This window comes from Schistocerca piceifrons, chromosome 10, assembly GCF_021461385.2.
Source record: "Schistocerca piceifrons isolate TAMUIC-IGC-003096 chromosome 10, iqSchPice1.1, whole genome shotgun sequence".
Lineage (NCBI taxonomy): Eukaryota > Metazoa > Arthropoda > Insecta > Orthoptera > Acrididae > Schistocerca > Schistocerca piceifrons.
Window position 1 is genome coordinate 21,342,850 of NC_060147.1, and position 21,333 is coordinate 21,364,182.

General features: G+C 39.8%; 1 protein-coding gene across 1 annotated transcript in view; it reads right to left on the reverse strand.

Moving 5' to 3' along the window:
• LOC124719041 (vacuolar protein sorting-associated protein 13) overlaps positions 1-21,333 on the reverse strand; it is a 447,369-nt gene that overhangs the window by 111,805 nt on the left and 314,231 nt on the right. The window contains exons 44-45 of the mRNA XM_047244711.1: positions 13,048-13,251; positions 6,524-6,661 (exon numbers count right to left, since the gene is read on the reverse strand). Coding sequence (XP_047100667.1) covers positions 6,524-6,661; positions 13,048-13,251 — 342 coding nt within the window. The remainder of the gene's footprint in view (positions 1-6,523; positions 6,662-13,047; positions 13,252-21,333) is intronic.

A 21,333-nucleotide genomic window follows, 5' to 3' on the forward strand; every position in this document is an offset into this window, starting at 1 on the left:
TTTTTCAAGGAACTCCTCGATGGGATAGAATGAGTGATCCACAAGGAAACTCTTCAGTTTTGACTTGAAAGGGCATGGATTACTGCTGTGATTTTTGAATTCTTGAGGTAGCTTACTGAAAATGGACGCAGCAGTATATTGCACAACTTCCTGCACAAGAGTTAAGAAAGTGCTATGCAGATGCAGATTGGATTTCTGCCGAGTATTAACTGAGTGAGAGCTGATAATTCTTGGAATAAGCTGATAATGTTAACAATAAACGACAGTAAAAAATATATATATTGAGAGGCCAATGTCAGAATACCCAGAATAATGAACAGGGGTGAACAAGAACTTCACTACCTTACACCACTTATTGCCCGAACCATCTGTTTCCGAGCCAAAAATATCCTTTGAGAATGGGAAGAGTTACCCCAAAATATAACACTGTACTTCATAAGTGAATGTAAAATAAAGAAATCAGAGTACTTTTCATGTCAGACTATCATTTACTTCAGGTACAGTTTGAACAGTAAAAATGGTATCTAAGTCTCTGAACGACAATTTACTATTTATCTGAATGCTTAGAAATTGGAACTGTTCAGTTTCACTAATCATATGCCCATTCTGATAAATTAAAACATCAGGTTTTGTTGAATTGTGTGTTAGAAACTGTAAGAAAATTGTCTTACTGTGATTTAGTGTTAGTTTATGTTCTACAAGCACATTTGAAAAAAGTGTAAATGTTGCACACAACATCCCTTACTACCAAACTAGTGTCATCAGAAAACAGAAATACTTTAGAAACATATGTAATACTAGAGGGCATATCATTTATATAAATAAGGAACAGGAGTGGCCCCAGTACTGTTCCCTGGGGCACCTCATTTCACCGCACCCTACATCACAGCCATTCTCAACATTGCGAATAATGACCTTTTGCTGTCTGTTGCTAAAGTAAGAGATGAACCAATTGTGAGCTACTCCCCGTATTCTGTAATGGTCCAACTTCTGGAGTAATTTTTGTGATAAACACAACTAAACGCATTAGTTAAACCAAAAAAGATGCCTGGGGTTCGAAACTTTTTATTTAATACATCCAGTACCTCACAGAGAAAGGAGACTACATCATTTTCAGTTGTTAAACCACTTCTAAAATTGAACTGTACATTTGATAGCAAATTATGTTAAATAAAATGATCAATTATCCTTACATACACAGTGTTTTCAATAACTTTAGCAAACATTTATGCCACAGAAATAGGTGTAAAATTGTCTATGTTATCGCTTTCTCTCTCTTTATAATGTGGCTTTACTACTGAGTACTTTAACCATTCAGGAAACTGACCATTCTTAAAGGAAAAATTACAAATATGGCTAAGTACAGGACTAACATGTGCAGCAAAGTACTTTAATATTCTGCCAGACACTCCATCATATCCATGAGAGTCCTTAGTCTTCAGTGATTTAATTATTGACTCAATCTCCCCCTTATCTGTACCATAGATGAGCATTTCAGACATCAGTCTGGGAAAGGCATTTCCAAGAGGGAGATATGATTCCCTGCAGAAACTAAGCTTTTATTTAATTCACCATCAATATTCAGAAAGTGACTGTTAAATACTGTGCATATATTTGACTATCAGTAACAGAAATATTTTTACTACAAACTGACTTTATATCCTTGACCTTGTGCTGCTGACCAGACGTTTCCTTCACAATTGACCATATGGTTTTAATTTTATCCTCTTGAATTAGCTACTCTATTTGCATACCACATACTCTTGCCTGCTTAGTAACATTTTTAAACACCTTACAATACTGTTTGTAATGGGCTACTGTACCTTGATTGTGCCTCCTTTAAACATGTTGATGTAATTCCCACTTTGTTTTACATGATATCCTTATCCCACTAGTCAGCCACCCTGGCTACCTTTTACTGCTAGTAGCTTGTTTAGAATGTTCTAATGGAAAGCAACTTTCAAACAGTATGATACGTAACATTTGTTTGAGTACAAAAACCTGTTAGTGTTAAAATTTGTGCATCAAGGTCAGGAAAGTCATTCACCTTTTTACTAACAGACTATCCATCTAGTAATGAAGAATGAACAAATATACTGTCTATAGCTGTGCTACTGTTACCCTGCACCCTGGTTGGATAGAACACAGGCTGCACCAGATCATATAAGTTAAGGAGGTCATCCAACATCCTTTTTCTTGCACAATCAAATAGAAAATTAATATTGAAGTCACCACATATAACTAATTTCTGGTAGTTCATACGAAGTGAACCGAGAACTCTCTCTAGCTTGAGTAGAAATGCTCTGAAGTCAGAGTCAGGGGACCTATAAACAACAACAACAACAACTACTACTACTACTACTACTAGAAGTTTAGTTTCACTAAATTCAACTACTGCTGCACAACATTCAAATACCTGTTCCGTGCAGTGCCGTGATACGTCTACAGACCCAAATGGAATTTTTTTTATGTACATGGGCACTGTCACACACTGCAAAGAACTACTGGAAAACAGCCAGCTAATCTGCATCCTGGTAAAGGAAGCCCAGTTTTTTGATTAGGCCTTTTTTGTTCATTACTAGGCATTCAGAAGCATACAAGACCTCTGGACAGGTAACACTGCAGTAATGCCTTAACTTTGCATTGAACGATACTGATCTTTTGTTTTAGATGTTTTTGGTTAAATGGAATGCCATTTCCATTTTGTTCATGTGCAATATGAAGGCTTCTTTCTCTGATAAGGTGGCTGTTATCCATTCACTCGTTTAATTTTCCCTTGACCCACTACAAGCTCCCTTGGTGGTGCATTTATGTTCGTTATAAACTGTTTTCTCAAATGAAATTTGGAGGCCAGTCTTCTGTGCTTGTAAGTTAAGCTCATTAATCTGTGTATCAGCTGTTTCCATGGAATCAGAAAAAAATTTAAAGATCATCTGCAAAGCTCAACAATCGATTTCAAGATTTTGTTTCTTGTAACCCAGCCTGACACCATTTTTAATTCCTTGGTTTTCCAGTTCTTTGCACCACTCACAAATCATCATCTCAAGGGCACAATTGAGAGCTGAGGTGAGAGCCCATCTCCTTGCCTCACTCCAGTCTTTATTTCAAAAACTTCTGATGTTTTTCCTTTAAATTTCACTTTTGAGGTTGTGTTGGTTAATGTTTGTTGGACTATCGCTCTGGTCTTTTTGTCTAGGCCAAGTTGTTCTAGAATTCTGATCAGGGTTTGCGATCAATCAAGTCATATGCTTTTTTGAAATCCACAAAGGTCACAACAAAATTTTTATTCCTGAGCTTCAGGTACGAAAGGATGGATTTGAGGTTTATTATCTGTTCGACACATGATCGCCCCTTTTGAAACCACCTTGACACTCTCTTAGCTGTGGGTCTAGCTGTTCTTCTGTCCTACTTTGCAGAGCTTTCGACAGAATCTTACAGGCTGTTGATACAAGAGAGATACCACAATAGTTATTTACATCTGTTCTGTCACCTTTCTTATGAAGAGGACGAATTAGAGCATAATTCTAGCCATGTGGGAGTCTATTGGTTTCCCAAATCTGGCTGATAATATCTGCTAGTTTATTTATTACCCTATCCCTTGCTTACTTCCAAAGCTCAGCAATTGTAGAATCTTCCCCTGGTGCTTTGTTGCTTCTAAATTATTAATATTTTTTATGTATTGTACACCAACATTGGATTAGTTACTTACAACATGGATATAACTTACAGATTATATATTCTACTTACTTGCAATACAGCGTTTTTGATTTGGATAAGATGTACTGATGTGTATTCCACTGTATACATGTTACTGCCATTGAATTGGCTGAAACTGGTTATCTATGTAACAAAACTTATGATCTAGGTAATGCAGTGTTCTAAAAGGATGCTACTCTCAGATATAGACCACCTATTGCTTCCACTGACAATGCCAGGTAATCATAAGGTTTGCATTTGTAACACAGTCACCGAACATATTAGCCCTTCACACTGTATATCTGGACAAGAAGTAACTTATTACAAGACACTTACAATTTGACTCTCAGATGCTGACTGACTAATATCAATTACAAATAAATGCAAACTCACTCCTGATTCACGTGGAAGTTTACATTTCAGCAACTAACAACACACTAATACTGGTTACACGATGCTGGTAAAATGAATTTGAACTATGGACTCACTCAAGCACTGTCCTGAACACCTACTTACAGACATGCATAAAATCAAAAATCAAAATTGGTTAGTATTTTTTAATTATGAACATCAAAAAGAGCAAACTCAGAGGAAACAAAATCAGAATAAGCAAAGGGGCAAGTCTGTTTAGCTACGATCTGTATTAGCAAGAAAAAGATGAATTATACGGTCTGTTTCATGGAATCGATTTCTGCTTCCACTTAAGTTGCCAAAAAATTGAAATTTCACACTTATATGTATTTTATGAATTTCAAATTAATTTGCCTGTTTGAAACTTAGCGTGTTATCTTTACAGTAAGTAACAATCTGTCTTTTCGTACATTGTTGATATTCCTACCTGGCATTTCCATTGTTTTATTTTGATCTGAGGACTGGTCTAAAAAGAAGTATCATGATTTCACATCATTCTGTTACATGCTCCTCCCTCTGTTCTATCTGTCTCTTCCGGTCTACATCTACGTCCACACACACACTCTGCAAGTCACCGTATGGTGTGTGGCAGTGGGTACCCTGTACCAATATTAGTCATTTCCTATCCTTAAAGTAGTAAAGGAGTTTTGCTATTTGAGGAGCAAAATAACTGATGATGGTCGGAGTAGATAGGATATAAAATGTAGACTGGTAATGGCAAGGAAAGGGTTTCTGAAGAAGAGAAATTTGTTAACATCGAGTATACATTTAAGTGTCAGGAAGTTGTTTCTGAAAGTATTTGTATGGAGTGTAGCCATGTATGGAAGTGAAACATGGACGATAAATAGTTTGGACGAGAAGAGAATAGAAGCTTTTGAGATGTGGTGCTACAGAAGAATGCTGAAGATTAGATGGGTAGATCACATACCTAATGAGGAGGTATTGAATAGAATTGGGGAGAAGAGAAATTTGTGGCACAACTTGACAAGAAGAAGGGACCGGTTGGTAGGACACATTCTGAGGCGTCAAGGGATCACCAATTTGGTACTGGAGGGCAGCGTGGAGGGTAAAAATTGTAGAGGGAGACCAAGAGATGAATAAACTAAGGAGATTCACAAGGATGTAGGTTGCAGTAGGTACTGGGAGATGATGAAGCTTGCACAGGATAGAGTAGCATGGATAGCTGATCAAACCACTCTCAGGACTGAAGACCACAACAACAACATATGCCTCTGTATGAGCCTAATTTCTCTTGTCTTATCTTCATCATCGTTACACAAAATATATGTTGGCAGCAGCATAATCATTCTACTGTCATCTTCAAATGCTGGTTCTCTAAATGTTCCCACTGTGTTCTTTGAAAAATAAAATAAATGGTCACTTTGACTCCAGGGATCAGGGTTTCGCATTTGAGTTCCTAAAGCATATCTGTACCATTTGTGTGTTGTTCAATCCTACCTGTAACAAAATTAGCAGTCTATCTCCGAATTGCTTCGATGTCTTCCTTTAATTTGATCTGGTGTGGATCCCAAACACTTGAGTAGTACTCAAGAACGGGTTGCACACAAACCACACTTTCCTAAGATTCTCCCAATTAATCAAAGTCTGCCATTCGCTTACCTATCACAACATGCTGGTTCCACTTCATATCTATTTTCAGTGTTACACCCAGATATTTAAGTGACATGACTGTGTCAAGGAGGACACTGCTAATGCTGTACTTTAACATTACGGGTTCGTTTTCCCTACTCATCCATTTTCCATTTTCTGCATTTAGAGCTAGGTGCCACTCATCACACCAACTAAAAATTTTGTCCAAGTTGTCTGGTATCATCCTACAGTCATCTTCAACACTTTCCTGTACATCACAGCAAACAGCAGCAGATTGCTGCCCAACCTGTCCACCAGTCATTTATGTATACAGAAAATAACAGCTGTTGTTATCACACTTCCCTGAGGCACTCCTGACAATAGCCTTGTCTCTGATGAACACTTGCCATCAAGGACAACATAGAGGGTTCAATTACTGAAGAAGTTTTCGAGCCACTCGCGTATCCGAAACCCTATTCCATATGCTCGTACCTTCACATTGTCACACACTGCATACAACTCCCCCTGCCTGTGACTGAAGCGAGATCACAGGTGCCACAGCCCTTCCCCGGAGTGTCTTCTGCCTCCCCCTCCCACCTGTCAGCTGCCTCTTCCCCCCTCCTCCCCCTTCTCTCCCCTCCTCCACCCCCACCCCACTGGTCATGAGGCCTCATTGCAGTCATGCAGTCCTGTTGAAATGCTGCCACAATGCAGTTAGCTGGAAGGGTGTGGCCATATGTGTATATGTACTGTATAGCTCCAAAAGAGGATTTACCCAGAAGGACTGTCGGGCAAGTCCACTCCTTTAACTATCGGCAACATTTACCTTCGTCCAGGGGTCGGCTGTGCGCTCCGCTTCTTGGCACTCGACGAGGAATTTTGTTTCATTGATGAGGACGAAGTAAGGCGTGAACGTCACTTGTTTGGTGAGGCCTGAGTAAGTCAGCTGGATATGAACTCCAATCTGGAAGAGAAAAACATCTGTACATTAGTAGATATTGCCTAGACCTTTATTCTCAGCGTATCAGTACTCAGCAGGTAAGCCAAACTGCAGCAGGTGAATGTGATACAATGTGTTCCTCAGTGCTCTATTATTACTGTGTTCTGTTGTCTAGTCCTTTGTGTGAGAAAAGCTAGAAAATTCTCCTGCCCAGTACATATAATCACACAAAATGAAGATTGGATCACTGTTCCCTTTTTAGAGACCCTATCCTGTGATACAGTAAAGTTTGAGCAATAAAAAAATTAAACAACTGTAAGGTTACAGGCAGTCATTTAAAACTATCATAAATTTTGATGATTAAGATCTCCCACTTCATAAAAAAATTATGTAAACTAATACTTGACACGTGGAACCAGTAGCTAACAATTAAAGATCTACAAGAAGTTTTCATACAACCAATTTATAAACAAAAAGGTGATTTTATAACACATCCAAACTACACAAATATCCCTTTGGTAAACACAACACGTAAAATCTTAACCAATATACTATTATCGACTTTCAAAACCTACAACAAAGATATACTTCAAGATGCAAAAGCACTCTTACAAATAAATAATTCCACTGTGGATCATGTATTTACAAAGAAATCTTTGTTGAAGAAGTAATATGAATACTATTGAGACATGTCTGCACTGGTTGCTGCCTTCAAGACAGACTGACAGTGTTAAACTACTTGTGGCAGACTATGAGAGCATTCAGAATACCAAATGAACTTATAAATCTAACTAAATACGTACAGGAAAAGCCACTTTCAGAATAAAAATAAAAACTTTCAGTGCAGATGTCTGTAGCACCCACTTAAGTGTCAAACAGGGAGACATTATTGCCTAGTAATTGAAACAGCAATCTGACGCCCAGTGCACAAGATTAAAACATAGTGTACCAGTACTGGGTTATGCTGACAACAAAGTTACTTTGAGAGACATTAAAATAGAAATCATAGTTCTCACACAGCAGATAAAGTTCTTAGAAGCATTGGTTTGTAATTAAATGCAACAAAACAAAACATTCTGTAGTCACACATCATCCCACAGATAGTGGTAACTTTGAAGACCAAACACACACATCAGAACAAGCAGGTGAATATAAATATCTGAATGCAGAAGATGATGTACTGGATGAAACTAAAATTAGAATTCAAACGAAATAAAATGTATAGTGTCCTGCTAAAGAGGACAAATATCTCATCAAAAAACGAAAATACACATCTGTAAATCACTCACTCACTCCGTTCTGCCATATGCATGCAGAACAAGTACACTAAGTATTTTGAGAGGTGGTAGTGGCCACCAACATGTGGTAAAAGTCAAGTAAACATGGGCTCTAAAATGGCAACCTTCAGAGCTATGTGCACTTGTTCATCTTCAGTACTCTGAAACACATCCACTCTTCTGCAGTCTCTTGGGATTTCCATATTTTGGGAGGAGTTAGCAGAGACTTCAACATGAAAAAATATATGGTAAACATAGACTCTAAAATGTGTACTTGTAAGAGCTATGAGTATCTGTTCAATAGAAAAGATGTGTTTCACAGTAGTAAAGATGCTCTACCATTTCTGAGAACATGATGGTCAAAGTTTCCGAAGTCCTTATGAGGCTTTTAGTGCGTAACAAGTTCAACCGAAGCTGTGACACGGCAGCAAATATCATGGCTTCAAAGTTTTGTGTCCCATGTTCAAAATCCAATTATTGTTTTATTTATATATATTTTTCATTTATCTATTATGTCCAAATGAGACTACTACACAAATGTGTAAAGCAATAAACGAATTAGAAAGTTATATGAAATTGTTTTTGGTGAAAATCCTGTAGTGTCCCTCCTCAACAACATTGGTGGTGTTGGGTGTTCCCAAGAAGTAGATTTCAGTTGACCAGCAGGTATGCCCATTCATTCCTGCAGCCTGCATGGAGCATCTTGTACTCCTCCAAATCTGACCTGCCCAACTGGTTTTGGCTTTGTTCCCTTGAGGGGTAGGGGGGAAAGAGGGGAAGGGGGAGGGGGGAGGGGGGGGGGGGGGGGGGAGCTGAGCCTGAAAACTTTGAAAAATAGATCTCCAGGACAAGTGTATTCTGGAAGAACCAGTCAATATTCTATGTGAGTGTGACACTGTGAGCCCTGAAACTGAAGATCTAACTTGTGTGTGTGTGTGTGTGTGTGTGTGTGTGTGTGTGTTTGAAGATCAGAAATCATGGGTAAAGACATGGTGGAAAAAATTATTGATCTCATCAACTGTGGTGAGTTTACTGATGAAAAAGAACTCTTGACTGCAGAGAAAACTGTAGAGGACGCTGGTGAAAGGCATAGGGCACATGCAATCATCGAAGAAACGCCTTTCAGTTCACATGAAAAAGTGAAGTTTCCCTAGAACTGAAGGGAAATTGAAATCTGTAGTTTTTAATAAATGTATTCAAATGAGACTTTCATGCAATGCTAAAATTTTGGGCAGGAAGTTCAAGAGATAAAAGAAGAATCTTTGTACATTCATAGAATTACTGCAATCCACAGTGACTTTCCAACATCAAACATCTGCTCTAATTCTGCACTTTACCCCAATTTTATGGTCTATATGTTCCAAACCAAAGGTGAATATTGCATCAGCAATAAACAAACATTTTCGCACTGAGGTGAAAAAGTCACAGAACGTGCTGTCAACCATTTACATTACATTACATACAGCCACAAAGACGTAGCTTTACTCAGAAATACATTATCTGATCAAAAATAATATAGCCTCTAATCCTGCAATTTTAAGAGAGCTGGGTGTGATCTTAATGGTTGGCTTCTGAACTATAGGGAGAGGGACTGACTTCAGCCACAACAGCACAACATGAAACTACTGGCTAACTGTAGTTGGCATAATTAATTATTTACTAATAAATTAATCATAAATAATGATAAGGTTCCTCTGAAGTAAAAATGACATCCTTTAACTTTGATTTATTCAATTTAAAACAATGGAAAACATATCAAACTGTATCATGCTCATTACTTTGATGATACTGACAAATTTTAAAGGTCATTCACTACCGAAACAACATGGGTGATTCGTCATTCCTAGGCCAACAGAATATTTCTGTCAATTTCTATTAAACACCACACAATTCAAGTTATCATAGTATAAAGGAGGCAGAGAGTAATGTGTTGTCAGTAGAGAAGCAGCAACAGGAGAATGGGTCAGTCAGGAGAGCTTAGTGACTTCTGAACGTGGACTAGTCATAGAATGTCACCCAAGTAACAAATCTACCATGGGTACTTCAGCTCTTCTAAAGATGACGATGTGACTGTGATGTGGAAACACAAAAGTAACAACCATAGGTAAAATGAGACCAGGCAGATCTCATGTACTGACGAAAAGGGACTGTGGAGCAATACAGTGGATGGATATATATATATATATATATATATATATATATATATATATATATATAAAAAAAAAAAAAAAAAAAAAAAAAAAAAAAAAAAAATAATCCGCATGAATCAGCAGAATGAGGAGGGCCATTTTTTGAGGTCAGGGTGTGGCCTCATTAATGGACTTCAGAAAGTCAAAGGATATAAACATGTTTTATAGCATTGTGTACTGCACACAGTTAAGTAACTGGAGGAAGTAAAGCTGTGAGGACGGGTCGTGTGTCATGCTTTGGTAGCTCAAATGGCAAAGCACTTGCCCACGAAGCGCAAAGGTCCCGAGTTCGAGTCTGGAGTAAGGAACAGGTTAGAGACAATGACTGATTATATCAAACAGTAGAAACTCCAGGAACGAATATCAACAATGGCACGAGCTATCAGAGTTGGCGGCCATGCATGCGTGATGTGTGCTCACCTGTGTGTACAAATGAATGTGTTTCTCTTTTGCTGATGAAGACTGTGACTGAAAGTTTTATGTAAGTGTCCTAACTGTGCCCACCTGCAACAAACGTGTCTTCTTTATGACTGATTGTATCAGTCTGGCAATGCACCCTGTTATAAAGCAGGATCTGCGAGGCAATGGTTTGTGGACAATAATATTCATGAAATGGACTGGCCGGCCCACAGTCCTGATCTCAACCCAATGAAACACCTTAAGGATGAGTTAGAACATCAACTTCACTCCAGACTACTACAGACTCTGATTTTGCCTCTTGAGTAATAATGGACTGTTATACCTCCACAGACATACAGACACGTCACTGAAAGTGTCCCCAGCAGAGTTCAAGCAATCATAAAGACAAAAGGTGGACACGCCTAACAGACACACAGCTGCTGGGCTTTATTAACAAAACAGAGCATATCCTGTTGGACACACACACACACACACACACACACACACACACACACACACACATTATGATGTGCATCCAAAGCTAAGCCCTTTCCTTATGTGGTATAAAACATATTAAAGGTTTGACAAGAGAGAAGGATATGCAAGAGTAATGATTAATTCACACTAGGCAAGCAACTGTTAACTTAACATTTGAAATAAAAGACATTCTCTTGACAGTGATTCAACCAATATACAGGGAGGATCAGAAAGTAACACACAATCATTTTTTCTCCCCCAGTACTGCAGCTGGAATGTTGAAATTTCATGACGATATAGTCTGAAGTCTGTGCTACAGAGGGTATTTTGTTTTCACGTGCATCTCTAGTGAGAAAAACCTGAATCATGAAACAAACACGGTGCGAATATTTCTGTCATCAACTTGTGAAGCGCACCAAAGTGTTGTTCGATATTTGTGGGCCAATGGGCATAAACCAAGTGAAATTCACAGGGACATGCTTGAAGTGTATGGGGACAACTGTATGTCTCCAGGCAGTGAGCATTTTGCCAAGAAGACGGTGTAAACTTTAGTGATTCGCCATGCTCCAGGCGGCCGGTAACAGCTGCAGCCCCACAGAATGTCGGAACCACTGAGGCAGCAATTTTGAATGACACGCCTGCACAACTACAAACCTTGTTGCAGCAGTTCAACATTTCATGTGGTCCAGTGTGCGATACTGTTCACGACATGCTCAAATTTTGTGAAGTTTGTGCATGCTGGGTGCCTGAGAACCTGACAGGCAACCACAAGTGGCAGCAAATGATGACAAGCTCAGATCACTTAATCTGTTATACCACAGAATGACACGACTTTCTGAAATGAATCGTCATTGGTGATGAGTCGTCAGCATACCACTACACTCCCAATATCAACCAGACATCTCTGGAGTGGAAACATCCTTGTTCCCCAGTACGAAAAAAATTCAGGGCTATTTCTACTGCTAGGAAAGTAGCTTGTGACAGTGTTACGGGATATCTGTGGTGTGTTATTTGTGAACTCTGCTGGACATCTGACTACTGCGATTGCTGCAGCCTACATTAAAACTTTGGTTAAGATACGTAGTGCCCTTCATGACAAATGCCACAACATTAATGCTGACAGTATCAAACTTCATGACGATGTTCGTCCCTACATTACTGCTCATGTTCATGAGGAAATTGCCAAATTGGGTGGGAGATGCTCCAGCATCCACTGTAAAGTCCACACCTTGCACCCCCAGACTTTCATCTGTTCAGTCCTCATGGAAATTCCTGCCCAAACAACACTTTGCATATGATGCGAAAGTGAAATCAGCAGTCTGCAGGTGGCTAAACTCCAACCAAATGGATTAATACAAATAGAAAATATTAAAACTGGTATCACAATGGGAGAAACGTGTCAGGAACAACGGTGACTAAGTAGAACAGTAGGTAAAATACATAAGTTCATTTGTGATTTGCTACCTATTGAACTTTTTGGTGGTAAAATTATTGTGCAGTGTTTTCCAATCTTGCCTCGTATAAAGAGGAGTATTGTATGGTAATTTGTTTCCAACAGCTGAAAAATGCTGTAGCTGTATGTGACCAATTCATCTCACTTCTTCAGCCATCTGGATAGGACTGATGGAGCTGCAACAAAAAGCTCCTAAACAAAAAATTTCTAACATAAACAAACTGCTGCCCCAACACTCCACTGGATCAACGAGCTGTGGCAATCTGTTTCAGTTCTGTAGCAGTGTGCTACAGTACTGTGACTATGGGATTTCACTGTGCACCAAGACCACCCATGCACGCACGCACACACAAAACCTGAATACTAATACTAATAATTCTGTTACCATTATGACTACTACTCACATTTTGGGGTGTCAAAGAATTAGTTATCTTCTTATTTACATTAGAAAATCTAAAGGTCTCATAGTATCAAAGGCAATAAAATTATTTATTAACACAAAACTTCTCTTTAACAAAGTAAAAACCCTTTTAGATGCGACAAAGCTTAAGGCAATGGTGAAATGAACAGTGAAGAGCACGTAGATCCACTTACTGTGGCTACGACTGCACGTACCTGGTAAACAGTATCGCCATACTTGCAGTTCACAACCCCTGAACTGCCAGCAACATCCAGCGAGAACTTATCGGACCACTCGCCGTCTTCCACCTTCACCGAAGCTTTCTTCTTGCCGAAAAATGCTTTGGCTCGGAACGAGAAGAGTATTGGTCCCTTGAAGTCATCTGGGTGATATAGCACATTGGTTGTTTCATCCGATTGCTGCAAAATGAGAAAGAAGACAATGTGTTCGGTGGCATCACCAGCAGTAATAATGAAGTTTTACATTTAAAAAGATCCTTGCAAGTTCACTCACAGATAACTACCCTACGATAGAATATTTGAAGCCACCAGAGATATATTGTCGGGCCATTTCATGACATGCCACTTACAAGGAGATGTCCCAGTGGTGGGATTGACTTTTTGAAACTATCTATCCAATGATGTAGTCTGAAGTCCCAGGTATCACACGTTGCAGCCATTCGCCCTGGTGGACTGTCATCAACAAATAAAATTTCAGAAAATTATATGATGCTCTACAGCTTTAAAAAGAGACCCATTAAACAGACTGGTTGCATAGTTTAATGGTTAGGGTACAGTCCTCACATGCAATAGGTTCTGGGTTTGTATCTCATCAAGTGCTTTGATTTTTTTATTTTAAAATCTTTATTGAAATGATTTTGATCATTATTTTTATTCAGTTTATTGGTTTAAATGTATTTCTCTATTTCTATCCCTTTGTTACATCATATTAACCTTTTTAGTAGCTTTGTCATTTGTTCTCATTTCTCTTCCACTTGGAATCTTTGTTCATGAGGTTTAACTTCAATTTAATATCTTCCACTTTTTTTTCTTATACTCCATTTTCATTCACTTTACTGCATTCATTATTTATATTTCTCATTTTGCTGGAATTTTGTTTTACTTATAAGCCCTTCTTTTTTAAAATTTCATCTGCAATAATAATTTATTTTTTAAATGTTTGTAAGACGATTACTATCCAAAGAAAAAGTACATCTTTTAGTGAAAAATACATTCTGACACCACTGCACAGTCAATATGAACAGATATTTCATCTATGGATTTTAACTGATAAATCAACATTTTCAAATGTTAAGTATTGTGACAGATACACTCCTGGAAATGGAAAAAAGAACACATTGACACCGGTGTGTCAGACCCACCATACTTGCTCCGGACACTGCGAGAGGGCTGTACAAGCAATGATCACACGCACGGCACAGCGGACACACCAGGAACCGCGGTGTTGGCCGTCGAATGGCGCTAGCTGCGCAGCATTTGTGCACCGCCGCCGTCAGTGTCAGCCAGTTTGCCGTGGCATACGGAGCTCCATCGCAGTCTTTAACACCGGTAGCATGCCGCGACAGCGTGGACGTGAACCGTATGTGCAGTTGACGGACTTTGAGCGAGGGCGTATAGTGGGCATGCGGGAGGCCGGGTGGACGTACCGCCGAATTGCTCAACACGTGGGGCGTGAGGTCTCCACAGTACATCGATGTTGTCGCCAGTGGTCGGCGGAAGGTGCACGTGCCCGTCGACCTGGGACCGGACCGCAGCGACGCACGGATGCACGCCAAGACCGTAGGATCCTACGCAGTGCCGTAGGGGACCGCACCGCCACTTCCCAGCAAATTAGGGACACTGTTGCTCCTGGGGTATCGGCGAGGACCATTCGCAACCGTCTCCATGAAGCTGGGCTACGGTCCCGCACACTGTTAGGCCATCTTCCACTTACACCCCAACATCGTGCAGCCCGCCTCCAGTGGTGTCGCGACAGGCGTGAATGGAGGGACGAATGGAGACGTGTCGTCTTCAGCGATGAGAGTCGCTTCTGCCTTGGTGCCAATGATGGTCGTATGCGTGTTTGGCGCCGTGCAGGTGAGCGCCACAATCAGGACTGCATAGGACCGAGGCACACAGGGCCAACACCCGGCATCATGGTGTGGGGAGCGATCTCCTACACTGGCCGTACACCACTGGTGATCGTCGAGGGTACACTGAATAGTGCACGGTACATCCAAACCGTCATCGAACCCATCGTTCTACCATTCCTAGACCGGCAAGGGAACTTGCTGTTCCAACAGGACAATGCACGTCCGCATGTATCCCGTGCCACCCAACGTGCTCTAGAAGGTGTAAGTCAACTACCCTGGCCAGCAAGATCTCTGGATCTGTCCCCCATTGAGCATGTTTGGGACTGGATGAAGCGTTGTCTCACGCGATCTGCACGTCCAGCACGAACGCTGGTCCAACTGAGGCGCTAGGTGGAAATGACATGGTAAGCCGTTCCACAGGACTACATCCAGCATCTCTACGATCGTCTCCATGGGAGAATAGCAGCCTGCATTGCTGCGAAAGGTGGATATACACTGTACTAGTGCCGACATTGTGCATGCTCTGTTGCCTGTGTCTATGTGCCTGTGGTTCTGTCAGTGTGATCATGTGATGTATCTGACCCCAGGAATGTGTCAATGAAGTTTCCCCTTCCTGGGACAATGAATTCACGGTGTTCTTATTTCAATTTCCAGGAGTGTATATAAAAATAATTAAATTCACATGCATAAAGATTGCTAGTGGAAAAAGAATTATAGGAAGAAAAAAATACATTTACTGTAATAAACTGTATATAAATAATGAACAAAGTAATTTTGACCAAGATTTAAAAATAAAATTTTTTAAGATGCCTGACAACATTCGAACACACATGATTGATATGGGAGGATTGCACCTTAACAGCTATGTTATGCAACCAGTCTGATTAATGTTCCTATGCTTTAAGGTATAGAGTATCATGCAAAATTCTGAATTTTTTTTCTGTTGATTACTCGCAAATGGGGGCAAATCTGAGTGAATGGTTACAGGGCCACTACTGTAAAAACTGTTTTGAAAAGTCAGTCCAACTGCTTAAGACCTCTCCTTGTCAGAGGTGTTTCAGTGTGTAATAATCACATATACAACTAATTTAACTCTGAGGATGGTTCAGTAAGTGCTCTTGTTTCAATAGTGATGTTGCGGCCCTTCCAATCTGGTGTTCCAATTGTATGTCTTCATCTCTCAGTCGCTGCTAAAATAAAACATGAGAGTGAGTCATACAATAGGTCTGATTTGGCAGCCATGAATATATAGAAGTGAAACTGGATGTTGTTTCTGGTGATGCATCACCACCAATGACCACAGTTACACACTGCCCAACCAATTTAAACATGGTCAACCAGGATGACTGGCAGATGAGATTGCTGAATAAATTATTGAACATAATCCATGATACAACATAGTGAAAGAGGGCCAGTGCCAACAGGGATGCCAATTAATATTTTACCAGATACAGTGGCAATGAAAAAACAATCTGTCCAAGAAGTGTGGCAACTGCCAACAGTTGACAGAAAATAGGTGAGGCTTTCAACTTTGGAGCTATTTTTGGAGCAACTGAAGCAAGATCTTCAGGATTTTTTCCATCAAGCTGTCATGAGTGATGAGACTTTGACTCCACATTATACCCTTTAAACTGAGCAACAATCAAATAACTGCTTGCTTCTGATCAATGTGCCTCAAATAAGGTGAAGACAGTTCCATCACCCAGAATATTTATGGCACTTTGACACGGAATTTAAAGAAACTCGAGTCCATTTGGTGAAGATGAAATGCTGTTTCACCATGACAATGCACTAGCATACTCATCTGGTGTCGTCACCACAAAACTGCACAAATTGAATTATGGATTGCCACCACCACTACCTCCCCCTCATCACTTACTCACATTTTTCTAGTCTGCTCCCTGCAATTTCCTGTTGTTGCTAAACACGAAAAAATTTGTTCCCAATAAAAATTCAGTGTAAGTGTGGAGATGATGATCAAGGGAGAAACATATGTTAGAAAGGTTTACATTTATTATTTTTAAGAAGTTAAAAAATTAGCGAAGATGGTAAGAAACTGTACAATGGGGGCGTGACATTACCCCCTAGTTTTAAATGCTGAAAAGATTTGTCACTGTTGATATTTATTAATGAACATTGTTGTGTTCTGTTGAGAATACCTTAACTGTCCGTAGCATCTTTTTACAGTGAACGACGAGATGGCACGAATGTTTACTTTACAAGAACAGGTCCAGGTCGCTTTGCAGTTTGAAGTGTGGTGATCTGTAGTCCTCCTTCAGCCAAGGTGGTGGGGAGTTCACTGCCCTCATGCCACATCTGATACTAAAAACATTAGGAATTGTCAAACAAGCTAATGACAGCTGGGTCAGCTTTGCATAAACCACAAGCATGACGACCTTTCGTGGCGCGATCTCCAGAAAATGTAGTCGCAGTGAGGAACATCTTCATGCACAGTCCAGCTAAAGCAACTGAAAAATCACAAAGCTGACCAAATTTTGACCTTCTGGTGCGATATGACCGCGGATCGTCTCATTGGTCCATTCGTATTGTGAGACACCGTGAACAGCAACCAGTATTGCCAGATGCTGAAGGAATATGTCTGGCCACTGATGTCACAGTGAGACAATGTTGTGGATATATTTTTCCAGTAAGATGGAGCACCACTACATTTTGCTTACATCATTCATGACTAGCTGGATAAACATTTTCCAGGACATTGGCTGGGACATTGTGGACCCCATGAATGGTCTCCGAGAAGTCCCGTGTACCGAAAAAACACCAGCACTCTGGACGATTTAGAGGAGAAGATTACAGTTGTCCTCTAAACTGTACCTTTGATTTTCATGCAGAAATCAATGCCAAAAAATTTCTGTATGTTTATGTTGTTTGGTCACCAACACAAGAGTGTATACGGAATTGTAGTTTAGTTCATATGCACTCATGGTCCTGAGAACCTACTACAGCTTCCATGTGCAAATATTCATTAATAAAAATTTATGGACATTTAAACCATCTGCTTAGCTGAGTGGTAACGTGTTTATCTACCACCCAACAGGCCCGGGTTCGATTCCCGGCTGGGTTGGAGATTTTCTACGCTCGTGGACTGGGCGTTGTGTTTACATCATCATCATCATCATCATCATCATCATCATCATCGACACACAAGTTGCCCACTGTTTCACTGCCCAAAATAAGACTTGCAACTGGTGACCAAACTTCCCCAGTTGGGGCCTCCTGACCATCAATAGCATATGATCATTTCATTTTTTTCTTGAACATTTAAAACTAGGGAAGTGGCTTCTCATCCACCCCGAACAACCCTGACAAGGAACTATTTTATTTCTGGGGATAAAAGAAAGATTTAAGGAACTGTATCTTCATTTCTAACACAGGCATTTAATGAATCTTTTCTGCAACAAGATATAACTGAAGACAGAACTATAATTACTATTTGTGGCTTTATCACTGCAGGAAGCTGCAACTGAAAACTGCGCAATACTTCAATTGCATCACAAGGTAGTATGTAATACTGGTATGTATCCAACACAAAACAGGAGATAAAGGCTAGAAATTACTGTAGCTATATTACATACAATACTGCTTTCACTCATTTCTTCATCTGTGAAGCAGTGCACACAACACAGACTATTTCTTTTTCCACAGCAGTATTAGGTTTAGCATTTACTGATTGACCACCTTCCACACTCAGCCCTTGAAGGGAGGTGTGCAATACTGCCATAACAAGATCTTTAAGGAAAACGTCAACATTCTCTACATAAAACTTTTTGCTTACTTCTAACTACAAAGGTGAAACTGGAAGCATTGTGTGAACGACCAAGCAGTTCTAAATTTTTTCTTTATGACGTGAAGCTGTATGTGTATCTCGTTACATCTAACTATTCTGAATCCAGATGAATTATGTATTTTAGTTCAAACTAGTGTATATATGAGGAATCTTTTTATTATACTTACATTAAAATGCCTGTGCTTTGTAAAGCATGAAATGATATGCAATTACCATATATATTATTGAAAGCATATTTTCAAAGTAATATTTAAAATAGAGAGAGACAGAAAGAAGCTAAATACCAAAGCAGCTGTGAAGCAAGCCCATGTAATATTTTATATCTAATCAGAATTTAAAATAAGTTGTGGATCAAGAAGTGTAAAGAGACAGAAAAGAAGTCTCATTAATTTCTTTCTCACAACTGGTCAGAGAAAAACAAGTTAAAATATTGCATACTGATAAAAAAAATTGCAGCTGATGCAGTACTTTGGTGTGCTGAACTACAAATGACAGAGGAAAAAAAATTACATTAGAGTGCTAATTTTCCCTTGTATGTCTGGATAATTTATTACTTTTCCTCTTGCCATGGACTCTGCAGCAGCTCTGTTCGTTCGCTATCTTAGAAACTTTTGCCAATTCCATCTTTCAAGTGCCAATTTTTGTTGAAGAAATCTGAGATCTGTAATGTATTACCGGACACACTCGTCCCCTACCCCACTTTTGAAAGAGTAATATCATTCATTAAAGAAGGCAACTGACAATTTCAAGAATGATTTTTCTTGTAAGAGGGCTTCAGCAAAAGGTTTTAAAAAAGTGCTCTGCAAACAGCAGTAATGCAAAGAGGCGAGGATGGAAGGTATTACGCAGCCGATCACTAAAATTGGGACACAATGAAGAAGGCACGCAACAGATGTCATACTGGAACGAAGTGTATTACATGTCTGATAACAAGCCTTGCTGTGGCCATGTGTGTGTGTGTGTGTGTGTGTGTGTGTGTGTGTGTGTGTGTGTGCTTGAAAGCTAGTGTGAATAATGCTCCTGTTATGTTTTTCTATGCTCCATACATAAGTCTGATACAGATGAACAGTTGCCTTTGCTTTATTTTATGTATCGCACATTTGTATATGCAGATTATTAACATTTAAATAAAATGTCTTGTTACCACCTCAAGCTGCTGATAAAATTCTTCATTTATACAACCAGTTTCAATCAACTGACCATCATCAGGTTCATAAAAGTATTCACTACATCATTTTAGACAAAACTTAAAATGGTTAATGTGAGAGGGTAAAACCATGAATTAGACAGTTATCACATTATAACATAAAATACATCATCAATCTGTAAGAACTGTGTGAGACTGTGCACAATTTAATATGAATTGTATCATCGGCCTTTAAGGGGTAATGTGTGTGTGTGTGTGTGTGTGTGTGTGTGTGTGTGTGTGTTTTGGGGCTTATGGGCGCTCAACATCGAGGTCATCAGGTAACGAAAAAGTTTCTGTTCACTGTACGGTCCAAAATCCTAAGTCCAATAACATAAAATTTCCAAGAGCACAAAGGCACTCTTCTCACCAATGCACCACGTTTAAGATACCCCATTTGGTATAGCACCATATCATGTTGTGTGAAGAAGTCTGGAACTCCCTGCTGCGCACCCTCGTCCGACAGGAATCTTTGACTCTTCGAGAACTTTTTCGAGGCACCGAAGGCGTGATAATTGTACGGGGAGAGATCAGAACTATAGGACAGGTGCACAAGAGTGTCCTATTCGAGTTGGCATAACTTGTGCATTATGACATTTGCAATACAGGGATGTCCGTTATCAAAGTTGCTGCACCCCTGGGAGGTTTGTGACAGACCTGCTGGCCCATACAAACTCTTCATGCTCCGATGGATGTCTAATGGCGTTTATGTACTTTGGCAACCGAGAAAACAGTAGTAGCATGTTGGTCCTGTTTCGGTGCATCTGGTAACACCACTAGCACAGTTCATATTTCCACATTTATTGCACGTATGCCATAAGGACACGAATGCTGCACTAATCCCTTGCCTACATGTCGGTGCTTATACACGTATGTCGGTTTCTTGCTGTACTGCATACTCGCTACAGTAGCATCCCTCAAATGGAAACATTTAGATTGCTCCTTGTATATGAACTGTGCTAAGCAGTGCACTCATCCATGTTATAACATAAATTACATCCAACCCAAATACCTAGCACACTTTATGGAGTGAGGATACAATTTATAGGGTGGCGCACGAAATGTGTTACCAATTGTTTCTTTCACAATTTACGACGCACATTAATATCCCGCTGGGATCTCTACAGCAGTACCAGCAGAGCTTGGAAAAACGAATGAGTTACATGTAATTCACGATACTGCCTCTAGGAGACTAGTAAGCAGCAATGACTGACAACGGAAGACTGACGATACGGCAACGGTCGGCAATTGTGTTACTTTTTCATGAAACGAAAAGCGTTGTTGTGACTCGGAGGCGTTTTCGACAACAGTTTAACACACAATGGGTCCCTTGCAAGAAGACCATCCACAGGTTGTATGGTAAATTTGTACAGGAAGGAACAGTATTGGAAGCGAAGCGACCTCGGCCTAAGCCTGTT